The following is an 18,160-nucleotide window of genomic DNA, read 5'->3' as shown; positions in this document are numbered from 1 at the left end:
AGAATCTGCTCTTTGCAACATAAAAAGCATAATACACTTGTTGATTCATTCATTCACGTGTTTATCAAATATTTACTGAGTACCTGATATTTACCAGGCACTCTCTTAAAGACTGTGAATACAGCGGAGAAAAAAGCCCTGTGTATCATTTCCGCTCCCGGCCTTATCCCACACTGGAGTGCACAGAGAATTACAGCAAAGCATAACGTGTTTTGATGCAGGAAGCTGGGGATGCTACAGAAAAACCCAGATGGAGAACATAACCCAGAATCATACAGTCAAGGAAAGGATCCTGGCAAGGTGACTTTGATACTGCAGCCAGAGAGGTCACAGAAATGTGGCCAGGCAAATGGGGAGAGGGTACCGAGAGAGGGGGTGAACAATTCTCTGCCTCTTCTTCGTTTTTCCTATAACTCACCTGTGAAAATACAAGTTTAGAGATAATATAAATCAGGAGTTATTTCCATAAAGGTAAAACATGTAATCTTTTTAAGGCATGAAGTCCCTTTTTATATCTATGATATTTTGATTTTTGAAAACAAAAATCCATATTTATGACACTGAACCTCAGGAAATTGTCCTTTGGGTGGGTGCAGGCTGCATACTTATAAGCAGTCTCAAATGGTTCAGCCCAAGACAAGCCTTAATTGTTTAAATGGAAGCTCAGCCTGCTCTGAGTTTGGTGATGAGAGATTTTTTCATCCAGGGCCTTCTGTAAACTCAAGTTGAATACATCTGTTGAACTTCTTGTCTAGAAGGTAAATTGGATGCAGCCTGACACCCTGCGGTATCACAGCTGGGCTGAGGCTACAGCGCTCCAGTCAGCCCCCTCGTGCTACCAGTGGGTCCACGGGAAGCAACGAGGGTCAGTGACCTGCTCCGTGGTCTCGCGAAGTCAGGAGCAGGACCCCCGCCTCCGAGCTCTTGGCTCTCTCAGCTGCTGGCAGATGACTGCCAAGATGGGTCCTGACTCGGGTAGGCATCATGCTTCCAAATGTGTGTTTGCGTGGGCCTTTGAGAAAGGTGACGCCATGAGTGTCCGAGTCATCAAAGATAATTACATGGTGACTGACGAGAAGGGCTTCAGCGTAACTTGTGGAGCTTTGCCTAGAAAGTCAGCGTTCCCGGAGCCAATAGTCTCCATTTCTAAAACTCCTTAAATTGGTTCTTTGGATTATGCAATTGCTCTGCCTGCATTTTTCTTACAGAATGTAAGACCACCTGTAAAAATAACATTTTGGATTTTTCTCCCCCTGGGGGAGAGAGATGTTCAGTGCGGAAAAATGAACACTGGTTTTTGTTTGTTGCTGACCGCGTAGTGTCCACAGGATGTGGCTGGGATGGAAGCGGGGTGCTGCCCTTGCTTCTTAGGTTCTAGGGTCCAGTGTTTCACAGATGACTTGGAGCATGTGCTTTGTACACCTGGCCCTGGCACACTGGTGTTGTGGTCACATCATCTCATCTTTCTGGAGGGCCCCTCCCAATATATCCTTCCAAGGTCTTTTCTCTGCATCTCTCCCCTTAACTCCAAGCGGGGGCAGGTGTACACTGTGTGATTTATGATTGTGCATCTGCATCTATTTTTGCCTCAAGTCTGTTACCATCTCCCATTGGACATGTCCTTAAATGCAGCACGTGTGTATGGGTGGAACACACACACACACACACACAAAGAATCTGTATTAGGTGAAATGTGGACATAGCATTGATCCATGTGTTGAGAAAGTCGTTCCTGTTTTTACCAATCTCAGTCTGTGTTGATTCAATGGGATGGTGCCTCTCTGTCGATGCTAGCTTGTTTGTGACAGCTTTCTAACACTTGCTCATTTCTCCTTTTATCAAAAAAAAAAACCAAGTCTTTATCATAACCCTATAAAAACACCATTACCACGAGTTGAAATTTTAAAACTTCATTTGAATTGTATTTATTTGCATGCTCAGCTTTTTTATAGGTGAAATGATACTGGTTTTCTACTTAGGTTGGTGGCATTTATTTCTTCTGAAACAAATAATATGAAGCGAGTAGATTGGATTAAGAGGTTTGGGTAAGGAATTGCATAATTGGCATGAAGACAGGGTCCTCTGTGATGAAGGGGCCACGCAGGTGTCTGAAATACGGGTAACAGGACCTTAGCATTACTAACACCTGCACTGCGATTCCCTCCCCACAGTGACGGAAGGTCGAGGGATCCTTGAGAGCATCCAGAGGTTTTCCTTGCTGCCCACCTACCTCCCCGTGACCTACCACATCAACAACGCTGACGTCTCCTTCTTCCTGAAGGAGGCCAACCAGGATATCATGAGGAACTCCAGCCTGCAGTCCCGGGTGGAGTCATTTCTGATTTACAAATCCAAGAGGCTGCCTGTTCTCAATGCCAGCTACGGGCCTTTCTCCATCGAGCAAGTGGTGCCCCAGGATTTAATGCTACCTTCCAACCCGTTTGGATTCACCAACAAATTTTCTCTTAACTGGAAACTGAAAGCCCACATCCTGCGGGACAGAGTCTACCTGAGCCGGCCCAAAGTGCAGGTTCTGTTCCACATCGTGGGCAGAGACTGGGACGACCGCAGCCCCGGGGAGAAGCTGCCCTGCCTGAGGCTCTTTGCTTTCCGAGAGACCAGAGAGGTGCGGAGCAGCTGCCGGCTGAAGGGGGACCTGGGGCTGTGTGTGGCCGAGCTGGAGCTCCTGTCCAGCTGGTTCAGCCCCCCCCACGGTGGTTGCCGGCAGGAAGAAGGCCGTGGACCAGCCGGAGGGGACCCCCGTGGAGCTCTACTACACCGTGCACCCAGGAAACGAGCGAGGGGACTGCGTCAGGGAGGATGCGAGGAAAAGCAATGGGATCCGGACAGGCCACAGTGACATGGATGAGTCCGGGCCCCCCTTGCAGAGGATCGGGAGCATCTTCCTTTACCAGACGCACAGGAAACCTTCCCTGAGAGAACTGCGCCTGGACAGCAGCGTGGCCATCCACTACATACCAAAGACCGTGAGGAAAGGAGACGTGCTGACTTTCCCTGTTTCCATCTCCAGAAATTCCACTGAAGATCGCTTCACGCTGAGGTAAGTCGTTTCCCCATGTCTGTCTGTACCCGCCCGTCGATCAGGATCAGGTGGTGTTTTCGAGCAGCTGTTTGGCCAGATGAGTTGTGTTATCACTCACCAAAGTGGAGCCGGCCTTCCCGTTTTTACAAACTCCACCTGCACTGTGGAGATCAGTCTGATCTTTCCGGGTTGGCAGTTTGGTGGTGAGAATATTCGTCTTCATAGATTTTCCAGGCCATTGATAGGGCAGTCAGGGAGATGCTGATGGTAATGCCTTTTGCCTTAGCTTCGGGTATTATCAGCAAGTTTGGGGAATGCTAAAGTTATCCAAGAAGCCTTTTCAAAATTGGAGAGTTAAATGCCTCCCAGCTGAAATGAGACTGCAAATGAAATGGCAACAGTTGTCAGAAAGGACAGAGAACAGGGTTTTGCCAACTCAAAATCTATTCCAGATATGTAAGTTCTAAGTATAATATGGTACCAACCTCAAAGTTACCATTTTGTGTCTCCCTGGAAATAGAACTTGGTGTTCAAAAAAATAAATGAGCATAATGTGTGAAGAATATACAGTAGAATTTGTTGAGTTTCTTATGTAAGAATATACCAAAGACAAGACATTGAAAATAAGCTCTGTGTACTTTAGAATAAATATGGGCTGCTTTTCACTTTGGAATATAATGTGTGAGGGAAGCTACTTGCCTAGGCTTGATTGTATTTTCATTATATAGTTTTAGTTTTATTTTCAACACAGGCAAGTTTGATTATAACAGCTGTTTAGTAGAAGTGTTACTGGGGTATGAAAAATGTCCTAGCACTGCTGTATAACTCAACAATTTGACCCGATGTGCAATGTAGTAAAATGTGTGTTGTGACTTCCGAAATTAGGAGCGCAACTGTATGTAAGATATATTTCATATGTGGGCTTACAAAGTTCATCCAATAATGAGCAGCTGCCTATCCCCCTTCATATGGGAGTTATGGTTGCCTTTTCTAGCTTTTCTTTTCTTCTATTCTTTTTTCTATCCTCTTCTTTCTCCCTCTTTCTCCCTCTCTTCTCCCCCCTCCCCTCCTTCCCCTCCCCCTCACTCCTCCCCTCCCCCCACCCCTCGTGCCTTCCCTCCCCTCACCCCTCCACTCCCCTCTCCCCTCCCATCCCCTCGCCCCTCCCATCCCCTCACCCCTCCCCGCCCCTCCCCTCGCCCCTTCCCTCGCCCTCCCCGCCCCCCGTCCCTCCCCTCCATTCGCCCCCCCGTCCCTCGTCCCTCCCCTCGTCCCTTCCCTCGTCCCTCCCTTAGCCCTTCCCCTCTCCCTTCCCCCTTCTTCCTTTATGTTTAAAGGGTGGATGCGTTTAAGAAAATAAATCACCGTTTTGATTCTGTGTTGCACATTTAAGTTTATTTCATTGTGACCTAGTATTAGAAATGCCTTTTTGATTTTAACTAAAGAAACAATCTAATGGACATGCATCTAATGACCGAACTTGGCTAAGTCCTGGAAGGTAAAAACCTTTGGCCTGGTTGGATGTGCCATTCGTGGATTAGCCGCAGGGATTTAGGGCAAAGGAATACATCTGTCGGGCCGAGCCTTCATTAGCTTTCCCTTCCCTCCCTCTGGAAATCGGATCTAGATCCAGCTGGCCACAGGTCCTCAGCGAGGTCTGCTAGCTTTGTGTTTTACTTTTCTGGGTCCAAAAGTCTTACATAGCATTCTCTGTGAGGATGGCTGCTTGTGTAGAGAAATAATTTGATGGTAGAAACAAAAGGTATGAATAGGGGAGCTTTGTTCTTACACCGTTTCATACTGTCTGCCATCTTTTAGGTCTGCCAACGACTGACTAGATTTTCTGAACCCGGGATTAAACACTGCAATCCCCTGAAGCTTTGCCTCTCAGGAGATGAGAGCCACATACGGCTTGTGTGTGTGTGTGTGTGGAAGCAGTGATATGTGTAGCACTGAATTTCACAGAAAGCTTTGTGTCTCATGACTTTATTAGACACTAAACATATCCATTAGGGTCCAAGGGTGGCTTTTATCTTTGGCAATCTGTAACAAAACCAAGATAAATTCACTATGCTTGGCTGCACAATATGAGGCTCCAAGTCTTGGCAAATTCAGAAGCAAATGCATTTGAAGCTTCTAAATTTGGTGGCTCCACTCACAGGTCAAAGTTTGGAAAATTTGGGAAGTACAGCAAAAGTATATTTGTTCAGAGCCCATCAATTAGAAATGTCAATTCGATTTAAAAAATCAGTTTTACAGATAAGAATAACAATGAAGAAAATGTTTCATGAATGTATGTTTACCTCGGTACAATGCTACACAGTTTCTTTAAGAGGTTGCATTTATAATGTGCTTGCTGCATACTTAAAACGCTCTGATTATGGATGAGTCTCATGTGTTTATGTAAACAGCTGGAGGTTAACTTGGACCTGGCAAGATTATTCTTTAGCTTGAATCCCTATAATTAGAAAATAATAAAACTGTATATCTTTTTAAATGAAGTCAATTTGACACTAATTTAGCATAGCTTCCAAATATTTAGAATTGGTGTGTGTCTGTTCTCTCTGGTCATCTGCTATAAATAACCCCGAAGGATCCAGCCAAATATCCTTGGGCACTTTTCTCCGAACTATGACTGTGTTTCTAGACTCTCTGTGTTGAAAGTGCTGGCATGGCCCAGTGTCGGGCTCCTGTTTCCTAGGTCAGGTACCAGTCAGACATCCAGGGCCAATCAAGGATGACCAGAGTGGGAGGGGACCAGACTAACTGCCACCAATGGGAGGGATATATGCAAATATGCATCATGCACATTTGCAAATTGTGGACTGATGCAGCGGCTGCGGTTTGAGTTCTTTGTTGATAATGACTGACCACCCACTGTACACCTCTCCGGCGGCGTGCCTGTGATCTCATGGGCACTCAGGGGCATGCGACAGCTGAAGCACAGGAGTTAGCTTCTTTCTCTGTATATACTTGTATGCGTGTGTGTTTCACGCTTTAAGAACAAGAAAACCCAGGTGGGGCTGTTTGTCATCTTACAACTTCTGTTCTATCCTGGCTCTTCTATCTTCTGAAGGTGACACCTGCAGGAAAAGAAAAGCAAAACGCTTTCTTTCATTCCTGAGACATCTAACGATCTCATTCAATCCCAGAAAATGTTTTCCTTCAAGTGAACAACTGAAGCATCCCACAGCACTGGAAACCTTTCTTCTATATTTTTCTAGCCACACATTCTCCTGTGTCCCTCCCCCACTGAGAGCGAGGCTCAGATGCATCCCAGTCTCTATTTACCTGCCATGGGCCTGGAGGAAGATAAGAACTGGGACTCTTTCTTTCACGTCCTCACCAGTTATTCTTCCATTCCTTTTCATCACAGGGAGTCAGTTTTCAAAGAGTTCTGGTCTTCAGATCCGAATGGAAGGCTGGAACCCAGTATAGGCGTAGCATTCCCTTGATTACCTAACAGTCCAGAATAATCAGCCGGGGGGCCTACAACACTGGAACAAGCTCAGAGAAGGGGCTGTTCTTAAAGGCAGGGACATCCTTCAATTTCTTGAATGAATGAATGAATTGCTGATTATTAACAAATATGTGCACTTTGCTGAGGTCTTTGCAGTTTTAAATGCTAAGAATTTGTTAAGCGCCATATGCCTAGCACTGTGATTGGCTTTAAGTCCAGGTCAGAATAAGACATTACCAAGGAGATATTCTTGCACAGGTGAGACTTAGAAAGGAGATAGCAAGATAATAAAATAAGAGTGTTTGACAAGGGGCAGAAGTGAGCCTGGCATCGATGAGGCCCAGACGATATTCTTTGGTGGTTTGGGCAGCCAGATATGCAGAAGACTTAAAGCTTGTTAGGAAATAATATGGTGGTTTGAGATTGACCCTGTGAGCTTAATTCACTTGACTGATGTAACCTTTGAACCTGTGTTGGCCCAGAATACGATTTCTTCTTATTCTGTTTCAGGTAAAATATGCCCTGGTGTATCCAATGATATTCTAAGTTGCAGGCCATAAATCACCCTCCAGCTAATTTAAGAAAAAATAATAAATAAAAGGGTTTACTGGATGGATATCATGGGACCCAGCTTGGCCATGCAGATTCGGATGGAGGTTGGAGGCTGAGTGTGGACACGGCAGCCTCCCAGCAACTCTCTCCTGCCCTCACAGTGAATTCCTTCCATAGTTCTGGTTATCTGCACGTCAGCTGCAGAGACCTCCATGCAGCCCCTGCTGAATCACCTGTCTACTAGCTGGCCGTGCCAGGGGTAGGAGAGGGACCAGATGCGGCTTCCATGAAGTAAAATGGTTCCTCGAATTACCTTTCACTAAGAACACATCCTATGAGATGAGGCATTTTCCTCTTGTGAAGACTGGTGCACGGTTACAAAGAGGACAGATGTTGGTGTCTTCAAATTATACCAATGTCCAGTGACATGTGGTCTGTACCTGGGATTGTACATCCCCTTATTACCTAGTGGGGATTGACAGAGCTGCTTGAAATAGAGAGAAGGGCGAGAGGCAGACAGGCTTTTAATTTCAGAACTGATTTGACTTTACAAAAACTTGTGAACTTATTGCAGTGTTCCCATATGTCCCCACTAGTTTCCTCTTTTATTAATACCTTACATTCGTATGCTACATTTGTCCCAATTAATGCACCAATATTGACACATGATGATTAGCTAAAGTCCATACTTTATTCAAATTTCCTTAGTTTTTATCTACCGCTCCCCTTGGCTGATCCAGGAGACTACATTACGTGTAAGGGTCATGTCTCCTGGAACTCCTGTTCAAAGAAAAACTTCAGCTGAATTAAATTCAAAGGAGTTCAATTGAGCAATGAATGACTCGTGAATCAGGCAGCTCCCAGAATCACAGCAGATTCAGAGAGACTCCAGGGGTGCCTTGTGGTCAGAACACATTTATAGACCAAAAAAGTAAAGTGATACACAGAAATTGGAAGTGAGGTACCGAAACAGCTGGGTTGGTTACAGCTTAGTGTTTGCCTTACTTGAACACAGTTTGAACACTCAGCAGTGTATGACTGGTTGAAGTGTGGGCGCTGGGATTGGCCAAGACTCAGTGACTGTTACAGGCGCATACTCCAAAGTTAAGTTTTCAATCTTGTCTACTTATTAAGCTAGGTTGCAGTTCATCCACAAGGTCTCAAACATGGAAATACAGTCCTTCTCAGGCCATATTTATTTTGCTTTAACACTCCTGTAGCTGTGACCATTTCTTAGACTTTCTTTGGTTTTGGTGGTTTTGACCATTTTGAGACTTACTGGTCGGCTGTTTTGAGGAATGCTCTTCAACTGGGATTTGTCTGATGCTCTTTCTCCTGATTGCACTGGGTTGGGGGAGGAAAACCACAGAGCCAAAGTGCCATGTGTGTCACATCGAGGGTGCATACGGCCCACGTGACTTGCTACTGTTGATGTTCACTTCCAGGGCTGACGGCTGCTGTGAGACCCCAGTTCTGGCCTTTTTAGTTTAAATGGATTTAAACAAGAGACACACAGCAAAGGAGATGCACTATAGAGCAATGTATTGCAAAAGAAAATATTTTGAAAGTTCAGTTCAGAATAGATAGTACACCAGAGAGTGAGAGCATTCAAGGCAGGCTGCTGGTAAGGATGAGACAGCAAAGACGGGCACTAGGGAGACTCCCTTTATGGGAGCCTTACATGATTATTCATAAGCGGGTGGGAAGAGGTGTTACTAGGAAGCATGTCTGGGGGAGGTCCTCTGGGTGCACATGCGCAGTAGCTGTACGAGCGTGTTCATACATCGCATGTCTCATTAGCGTCCAAAATCTCCACCCAGGGGTGTGTTTTTTTACTATTATAGTGAGCAAAGGGTCTGCCTGAGGACAGGTAAAATCCAAATACGCATACTGTCTACAGGGGAAATTCCCTACTGGAGATTGCTCTGATTGAATGAGTTTGACGTTTATTGTGTTGATCCTAAGGTCCCAAGGTTGCCATATCCTGAGGACATGGTCGCTTCCTCGGCCACCTATCCCGCCTCACCAGCACCGGGCTGGGGCTGGGTTTGTCAGGTTTCTCCACTGTAAAGTTACTTTTTTCCCATTCTTCCAAGGCTATACTTTGCAAGGAAGTGCTTATCCCCAGCTCACAATTGTAAAGAGGGAAGTGGTGCTTCACCCCCTTGAGGGTAATATAGCTGCTTAAGTTATTTAGAATTCTGCAGGTGACATTTGCTTATTTTCCCTCATTTATGTATTTATTCAATAATATACTTATTTCAGTGAGAACACCTGGATATTTATTTTATACTTTGGGTTATAATCTAATGTTATTTTATGAATTTTGTTGCTCAAATTTTCCCACTCTGGCTATTGACAGCTTTTTCATTTGGCTCCAGTACAGTGTAAAATAGGAATGGTGAGAAGGGCTTGTCGTGCCGCATTCCTTTTCTTAGTGAGTAAGCGTCTAGTTTCTCGACATTCAGTACGACGTCACCTCTAGGCTTTTTGTTCATATTCTTTATCAAGTTGACAAAGTTCTCTTTCCTTCGTAGTTTGGTTAGAGTTTTTCTTTATCAAGACTTCCTGTACATTTTGTCAAGTTTGTTTTTAAATTATATATTGTTAAGTTCCAGGGTACAAGTGCAGGGTACAAGTGCAGGTTTGTTACATAGGTAAACATGTGCCATGGTGGTTTGCTGCACCTATCAACCCCTCACCTAGGTATTAAGCCCAGCAAGCATTAGTTCTTTTTCTTAATGCTCTCCCCTCACTGCCCTCCCATGACAGTCCACAGTGAATGTTGTTCCCCTCTCTGTGTCCCTGTTTTCTCATTGTTCAGCTCCACTTATAAGTGAGAACATGTGGTGTTTGGTTTTCTGTTCCTTTGTTAGTTTGCTGAGGATAATGGCTTCCAAGTACATCCATGCCCCTGCAAAGGATATGATCTCATTCCTTGTTATGGCTGCATAGTATTCTGTGGTGTATCTGTACCACATTTTCTTTATCCAGTCTATCATTGATGGGCATTTGGGTTGATTCCATGTCTTTGCTATTGTGAATAGTGTGAATAGTGCTGCAATGAACATATGCATGCATGTATCTTTGTAATAGAATGATTTGTATTCCTTTAGGTCTATACCCAGAATGGGAGAAAGTTTTTGCAATCTATCCATCTGACAAAGGTCTAATATGCAGCATCTACAAGGAACTTAGGCAAATTTATAAGAAAAAAACAACTCCATTGAAAAGTGAGCAAAGTTTCTTTCCTATGCCAGTTGACATAGTCGTATGATCTTTCTCCTTTAGCCCGTGAATGCAGCGAAAGAATTATCTTGATTAAGTTTTTGAACATTAAATCAGCCTTGTATACCTGGAATAAATTCCACTTGTGTGTGGTGTGTAATTCTTTTTATATATTGTTGGATTCAATTTAATGCTTTATTGAGGATTTTAATACCCATGTTACTGAGAGATATTAGTTTGCACTTTTGATTTTTCTTGAATGTCTTCATATGGTTTTGGTAATATGGTTAGAACATCTTCCCTCTGCTTCTCTTTTGCTCAGACACAGTGTGTAGAAATGGTAATTTATATCTTAAATGTTTGTAAGTTTTCACTGGTGAATCCATCTGAGCCTGGTGTTTTCATTTTTCGGGGGGTTATTAATAATTTACTCACCTTTAATAGATAGGGCTATTCATGCTACTTATTTTTCCTTGTGTGAATTTTGTTAGTGTCTTTCAAGGAATCCATCTATCTTATATCCAAGTTATAAAATTTGTGGGTGTAGAGTTAGCTGCTGTATTCCTTATTATTTTTGGGGGGAAGTTGTTTTGCTTGTTTTTGTTTTAATTTTTATTTTTATTATAAATTGAAAGGTTATAGCTATATATATGGGTAGAAAGTGATATTATGGTTTATGAATACAGTGTGGAATACTTAGCTAATTAACATATTCATCACCTCAACTATTTACCATTTCTGTGGTGAGAACATTTGAAATTTAATCTCAGCAATTTTAAATGCACACTACATTATTATCTACTATATTTACCAGGGTGTGTAATATATCTCAAAGAAGAAAACTTGCTTTTTAATTTACATAGGATCAGTAGTGATGACTCTTCTTTCATTTTTGTTATTGGTAATTTTTGTCTTCCCTTTTTCCTTGTTAGCCTGAGTAGGATTTTATCAATTTTATTGATCTTTTCAAAGAATTAACTTTTGGTTTTGTAGATTTTCTCTATTGTTTTTCTATTTTCAATTTCATTGATTTTTTTCTCCAATTTGTGTAATTTCCTTCTGCTTGATTCAGGTATAATTTGTTCTTTAGGTTGTCTACACTTAACACGAATTAATTTTAGATTAGGTTATTGATTTTAGATCTTTCTAATATATGTTTTTAATGCTATAAATATTTCTCTAAGCAATGCTTTTCTGCGTCTCAAAATTGTGGGTAAGTTATATTTTCTTTTTAATTTAGTTTAAAATACTTTTAATTTTTTTGAGACTTCTTTGATTCATATGTTATTGAGAAATGTGTTTTTAATTAACAAATATTTGTTGGACTTACCATCTGTCTTTCTAGTATTGATTTCTAGTTTAATTACTACTATGGCTTGAGAACATACTTTGCATAATTTCTGTTTTACATGTAAGGCTACATGGCACAGAATGTAATCTTTCTTTGTAAATGTTTCATGTGATTTTGAGAAGAAAGTGTATTCTGCTTCTTTTGGATGGAATGTTCCATAAATGTCAATTAGATCAAGTTGATTGATAGTGGGTTCAGGTCATCTACATCCTTACTGATTTTCTGCCTGCTTGATCTATCAGTTGCTCACAGAGGAGTGTTAAGTTTCCTACTATAATAGGAGGATTGTTTATATCTCCTTCAAGTTCTATCGGTGATTGTCTCATATATTTTGATGTGCATTTGTTAGATGCATACACATTTAGGATTGTTGTAACTTCTTGGATAATTAGCCCATTTGTCATTATATAATGCTTCCACTTTACCCCTGATAATTTTCCTTTTTGTAAAATCTGCTTTGTCTGGGATTTATGTGAATACTGAAAGTTTTATTTATTATTGTTAGCATGACCTTTCTCTATCTCTTTACTTTTAACCTGTAAAAGTCTTTTGAGCTGAAGTGGGATTTTGGTAAATATTATATAGGCACATCATGTTTTTAAATCTACTTTGACAATATCTCTCTTTTAATTGGTATATTTAGTCTGTTCACATTTAAATGCTTTTCATATAGTTAGATTAATATCGATCATGTTTTTAACTATTTTCTATTAATTTCATGTGTTCTTCATTTTGTATCCGCCCCTTTTTCTACCTTTTCTGATTCCAATATTTTATGTGATTACATTTGCTAGCCTCTCTTGGTGTACCAATTTTACTTAAAATATTAATAGTTTCTCTAAAATTTTTAATATACATTTTAACTAATCTGAGTCAATTTCGTATAACACTGTCATGCTTCCCATGTAGCACAGGTAACTTACAACTGCATTTTCCCAGTTACCCTCATGTCCTTTGCGACATTGCTGTGATTCATCACTACTATTATTGTTTTAAACAAACAGTATATGTTGATCAATTAAGAAAAATAATTTTACCATCATGTATTTCTTCCTTAAATGTATCTGTCTCTCCAGATTTGGGAGTGGCATTTTGTCCTACAATCTCAGTTCTCCAATGAGTCTGAGAAAATGTAGTGCTTTTCAGTTTTCCATCCTTTTTCTTGTAAGAATAATTGTGATGACTTCCAAGCCATGTACATGTCAGAGCTGAAACCAGTAGTTCCCAGGACTGTGTTTCTTAACACCTTTTTTTTTTTTTTTGGACGTTACAGAAACACGATTTGAATCAGTTTAAAGAAAAATGAGAATTGATTATAAGGGTATTGGTATGGCTCATGAAGCCCTAGGACAGTATTGATCCTGACCTAGAACCCAGAAGCTAATTGGCTTAGAAGAAACTCATCCAGTGCCCTAAATCAACGGTGCAAGAAATAGGTAGAATTGAAGTTCAGGTGTAAGAGGGAGTGTTGTGTGAAATGTGACTGGAAGAATTGGGAGTTAGTTTACAAAGAGTCATGCTGCAGGCAGTTGGGGAGCATTTAGGTTTCATGAGTGGGGGCATGACACGCTTGTGTTCACTCAAAGAGGTAGGGAAGGCAATTCTGGGCTGAGAGAATCTGCATTTTCTTCTGAGAACTTGTATAATATTTAGAATTAAATCATGTCTAGATTTTTTTGCCCCATTTTCCTCAGCTGTAAGAATATATTTTCTCTATATCTGATCAGGAATCAAGGTGGAATTCAGGAGAGGCTTTTAAGTAAAAACAGTGGAATTGTGATATTTAAGTGCTGCCCCTGTTCCATGTTTTGCTAGAAGGTCACCATGTGACCTTGGAGAAGTCAGGCAACCACCAAGGCTAAGTTTGGATAGGGTTGGTTTGAGTAGACTAGGTTTCTCAGCCTCATACTGTTGACATTTGGATCAGACAATATTTTGTTGTGAGGATAGTCTGTGCATTGTAGGACATTGAGAAGCATCTCTGGCCTCTAGTTACTAGATGCCTATTAACTGCTACCACCCATTGTGATGACTGAAAAATGTGTCCAGATATTGCCAAATATCCCCCAGGGGACACAATAACCTCTAGTTAGAGACACCTGGACTAGATTATGGTTGTGGGAGAAAATATTCATAAAGCAAATTCACCTCTTGCATAGAGGAAGGTTCTGCATTCGGATTTAAGGTGACATTCTATTGTTATTTTTTCTTGGAAATTCTTTAAATTGCACGTCTCATTTAGTTTTCCAACCACTAGAAAGTCTGCTCCATAAGGCAGAAGACTTGGTCTGTTTGCTGCTGTTTCTTCATTATCTAGTACAATACCTCACACAACACAATCACTCATGAGATATTGGAAGGATGAGTGGATATCACTGTCCCCATAAGTCCACCCCACCTACTTTCCATTTAGCATTGGGCCAGAGACTAGGTTCTTTGGCTAGGCTCTCCATGAAGCAATGGTGTGGGTTTCAAGGCCATATGTGGAAAATAACCCAGAGTCAAATGCAAGCACATTAAGATGTTTGCGTAAGGTGTTTCCGTGAGAGGAGCTCAGGAACTGAGATTCACCGAGGCAGTTGTTGTCAATAGCAATGGCTCATTAGGACCATCTGACCCCAACATTGGTCTGGGGTGAGGCCCTGGTTTCAGATTTTTTAAAAAGCTCTCGCAGTGATTCTTATGTGCAGCTGGAGTTGAGAATCACTGGTTACATTTCTACCAACTCATTATTATGGAGATAAGCTGATTAGGTAGATTGGGAAAGTAACATTTAAATAATCTATTTAAACTTCTCTCTCTCTTGTATGATTGGTTCATATAAGTAAATGCCTGTTTGTGAAAACACCACCATATAGCCATATGCACAGCCTCTTTGCACACAGTTTCGTGAATTCTCTTTTCAGGATGTTAATCCCCAGTGGCTCCAGCTCAAGGCCCTCTCCCTTAGCTGACTGCTGTGGCTCCTTTGGAGCTGTCAGATGTTTTTGGTCAAGGCTTATGGCTACACACACATTTATGTGTCAAACAATGTGAGTGCTCTGATCCTCTTAGGGAAAGGGGAGGAGAAAGGAATGTGATAACAGTAAGTGCCTACCATTTTCCTGGATTTGTACTTGGTCTGTTTTCTGTGGTTTCATGTAATCTCCCTACAATGTCCTAACAGGTGGTTCGTTGTTAGTCAGTAACAGAAATTCACTCTGACCGACTGGCAGGCTCTTGGGAATTCCAGAGATGAGTGGAAAGACAGGGAAGAAGATGTAGAGCCAAGCAGGACCCAAAACTGCTCCCTAGACCTGGGAAGCCTAAACTGAGTTTTGTAGTGAGGAGTGCCTGTACCAACAAGCCTCTGCTACAGCCCTAGATGCTCCTGTGAACATCTGTCCAGACTTTCTCAGTGGCTCAAACTTCAGAGTGCTAGGAAAAAACGTCCTCTGGGCAAGCTTAAGTCACATTTTCACCCCCTGGTTGTGCCAAAGGAGGAGAGAAAACAACCTAACTCTTCCAGTAACCCAGTTAGAAGTGGCTCCTGCATTCACCCTCCCACCAAGATCAACACCAATAGGAGGCAACTACTACCCCTCCTCAGATAATTCAGGGAGCTCTCAGGATGCAGGCATAGAACCTGGGTGACCGAAACATGACTAATGTTCACTGCAGACTCCTCAATGAACTATCCTCCCTATGGTAGAGATGAGGAAATTGACATTAATTTGTTCCCCCAAAAAAAGGAGATTTGAAATTTGTATCTGCCTACTTTTGACCTCACATTCTTCCTTTCTATGCTTTGTGTAATGTTGCCTGAGTATTCCTGAAGACCCCACTGTTCTTACGTTGCATAAATTTCTGTTGCAAGTACAGAAGAGACAGGTGCCATAACTCAGTGCTGTGCCATCCACAAAGCCCCCAAGACTCTGCAGAATGATACAGACAGTACTCAGGACATCCCTGCAAGGAATTTGAGATAAACGCATTTGAAAGGAGCAGTTTCGAGGAACCTTAAAGGAGGCTAGTGCAGTGAGATTTCTATACCCATTTAATTGAAAAACAGCTAGAAGGAAAAACCCGAAAAGCATGTAGAAACATTTCATCCGCAGTCTTTTCATTCCTCTGGGAGTTGAGATAGGGCCATTGATGGGGTACTGTGGGAAGCAGGGTCTCAACCCTCATCTTCAAGTATTCACCTCTTGATGGAACATCCAAGAAATGTAAGAAGAGAAAAACCAATATGAATGGATGCGAACATAAATGGTGTTACTGGCTCCTTTGTGGCTTTAGGAAGTTCTCCCAGGGAGTGGTTGTGTGGGATTTGCTTTGGCAAAATATGAGAGTAAACACCTGAGTATCTGCCACTGTGTCCTTAGACTATGGGGTTCAGTCCAGCTGTTTTTATAAAAGGAATTTTTTAAAGAATGTTTAGTCTTTGTATTAGTGTGTTTTCATGCTGCTATAAAGAACTGCCCAAGACTGGGTAATTTATAAAGGAAAGAGGTTTAGTTGACTCACAGTTCTGCAGGACTGGGGAGGCCTCAGGAAACTTACAATCATGGCAGAAGGGGAAGCCAACACATCCTTCTTCACATGAAAGCTGGAAGGAGAAGTGCTGAGCAAAGGGGAAAAAACCCTTATAAAACCATCAGATCTCATGAGAACTCACTCACTATCATGAGAATAGCAGCATGGCATGGGGGTAACCACCGCCATGATTCACTTACTCCCACCGGGTCCCTCTTACAACATATGGGGATCATGGGAACTACAATTCAAGATCAGATTTGGGTGGGGACACAGCCAAACCATATCATTCCGCCCCTGGCCCTCTCCCAAATCTCATGTCCTTATATTTCCAAACATAGTCATGCCTTCCCAACTGAGTCCCCCAAAGTCTTAACTCATTCTAGCTTTAACCCAGAAGTCCAAGTTCAAAGTTTAATCTGAGAAAAGACAAGTCCCTTCTGCTTAGGAGCATGTAAAATAGAAAGCAAGTTAGTTACTACCTAGATACAATGGAGATACCAGCATTGGGTAAATACACCTGTTCCAAATGGGAGAAATTGGTCAAAACAAGAGCTACAGGCCATATGTAAGTCCAAAATCCAATGAGGCAGTAATTACATCTTAAAGTTCCAACATAATCTACTTTGACTCCATGTCTTACTTCCAGATCACACTGATGCAAGAGGTGGGCTCCTATGACCTTGGGTAGGTCTGCTCCTGTGGCTTTTCAGGGTATACCCTCTTTTTCAGCTGCTTTCATGGGCTGGCATTGTGTCTGGAGCTTTTCAGGGCATGTGGCAGAAGCTGTTGGTAATCTTCTGGGGTCTGGGGGGACAGTGGCCCTCTTCTCACAGCTTCTCTAGGCAGTACCCCAGTGGGGACTCTGTGGGGGCTTCAACACCACATTTCCCTTCTGCACTGCCTTATCAGAGGTTCTCCATCAGGGCTCTGCCCCTGTAGCAGTCTTCTGCCTGGATATCCAGGCATTTCCATACATCCTCTGAAATCTAGGCAGAGGTTCCCAAACCTCAATTCTTGACTTCTGTGTGCCTGCAGGCTCAATACCATGTGGAATCTGCCAAGGTTTGGGGATTTTACCCTCTGAAGCCATGGCCTGAGCTGTACCTTGGCCCCTTTTAGCCCTGGCTAGAGTGACTGGGATGCAGTGCACCAATTCCCTAGGCTGCATACAGTAGGGGGGCCCTGGGCCCAGCCCAAGAAACCACTTTTTCTTCCTAGGCCTCCATGTATGTGATCAGAAGGGCTGCTGTGAAGGTCTCTGACATGGAGACATTTTTTCCCATTGTCTTGGTGATTAACATTTGGCTCCTCGTTACTTAGGCAAATTTCTGTAGCCAGCTTAAATTTGTCCTGAGAAAATGGGTTTTTTATTTTCTGTTGTATCTTCAGGTCATTAATTTTCTGAACTTTCATGCTGTTTCCCTTTAAGCATAAGTTCCAATTCAAGACCATATCTTCATGAATACATAAAACTGAATGCTTTTAACAGCACCCAAGTCACATCTTGAACACATTGCTGCTTAGAAATTTCTTCCACCAGATACCCTAAATCATTTCATCCCTCTCAATCCACAGATCTCTAGGGCAGGGAAAAACAGCTGCCAGTTTCTTTGCTAAAGCATTGCAAGAGTGACTTTTACTCCAGTTCCCCAAAAATTCCTCATCTCCATCTGAGACCACCTCTGCCTGGACTTCATTGTCCATACCACTGTCAGCATTTTGGTCAAAGCCATTCAACAAGGCTCTAGGAAGTTCCAAACTTTTCCACATATTCCTGTCTTCTGAGCCCTCCAGCTATCTAGGAAGTTCCAAACTTTGCAACATTTTCCTGTTCTTCTGAGCCCTCCAAACTTTTCCAATCTCTGTCTGTTACCCAGATCCGAAGTAGCTTCCACATTTTCAGGTATCTTTATAGCAGCACCCCACTCTCTGTTGTGCCAACTTACTCTATTAGTCCATTCTCACACTGCTATAAAGAACTACCGGGACAGGGTAATTTATAAAGGAA

At 42.3% G+C, this 18,160-nt stretch overlaps 1 protein-coding gene across 1 annotated transcript in view; it reads left to right on the top strand.

Annotated features, from left to right (window-relative positions):
* TMEM132D (transmembrane protein 132D) overlaps nt 1–18,160 on the top strand; it is an 835,026-nt gene that overhangs the window by 199,779 nt on the left and 617,087 nt on the right. The window contains 2 exon segments of the mRNA XM_003907388.5: nt 2,172–2,704; nt 2,706–3,061. Coding sequence (XP_003907437.3) covers nt 2,172–2,704; nt 2,706–3,061 — 889 coding nt within the window.

This window comes from Papio anubis, chromosome 9 (genome assembly GCF_008728515.1).
Source record: "Papio anubis isolate 15944 chromosome 9, Panubis1.0, whole genome shotgun sequence".
NCBI lineage: Eukaryota > Metazoa > Chordata > Mammalia > Primates > Cercopithecidae > Papio > Papio anubis.
The sequence above is the reverse complement of the archived record's forward strand: the minus strand, read 5'-3'. Positions and strand labels throughout refer to the sequence as shown.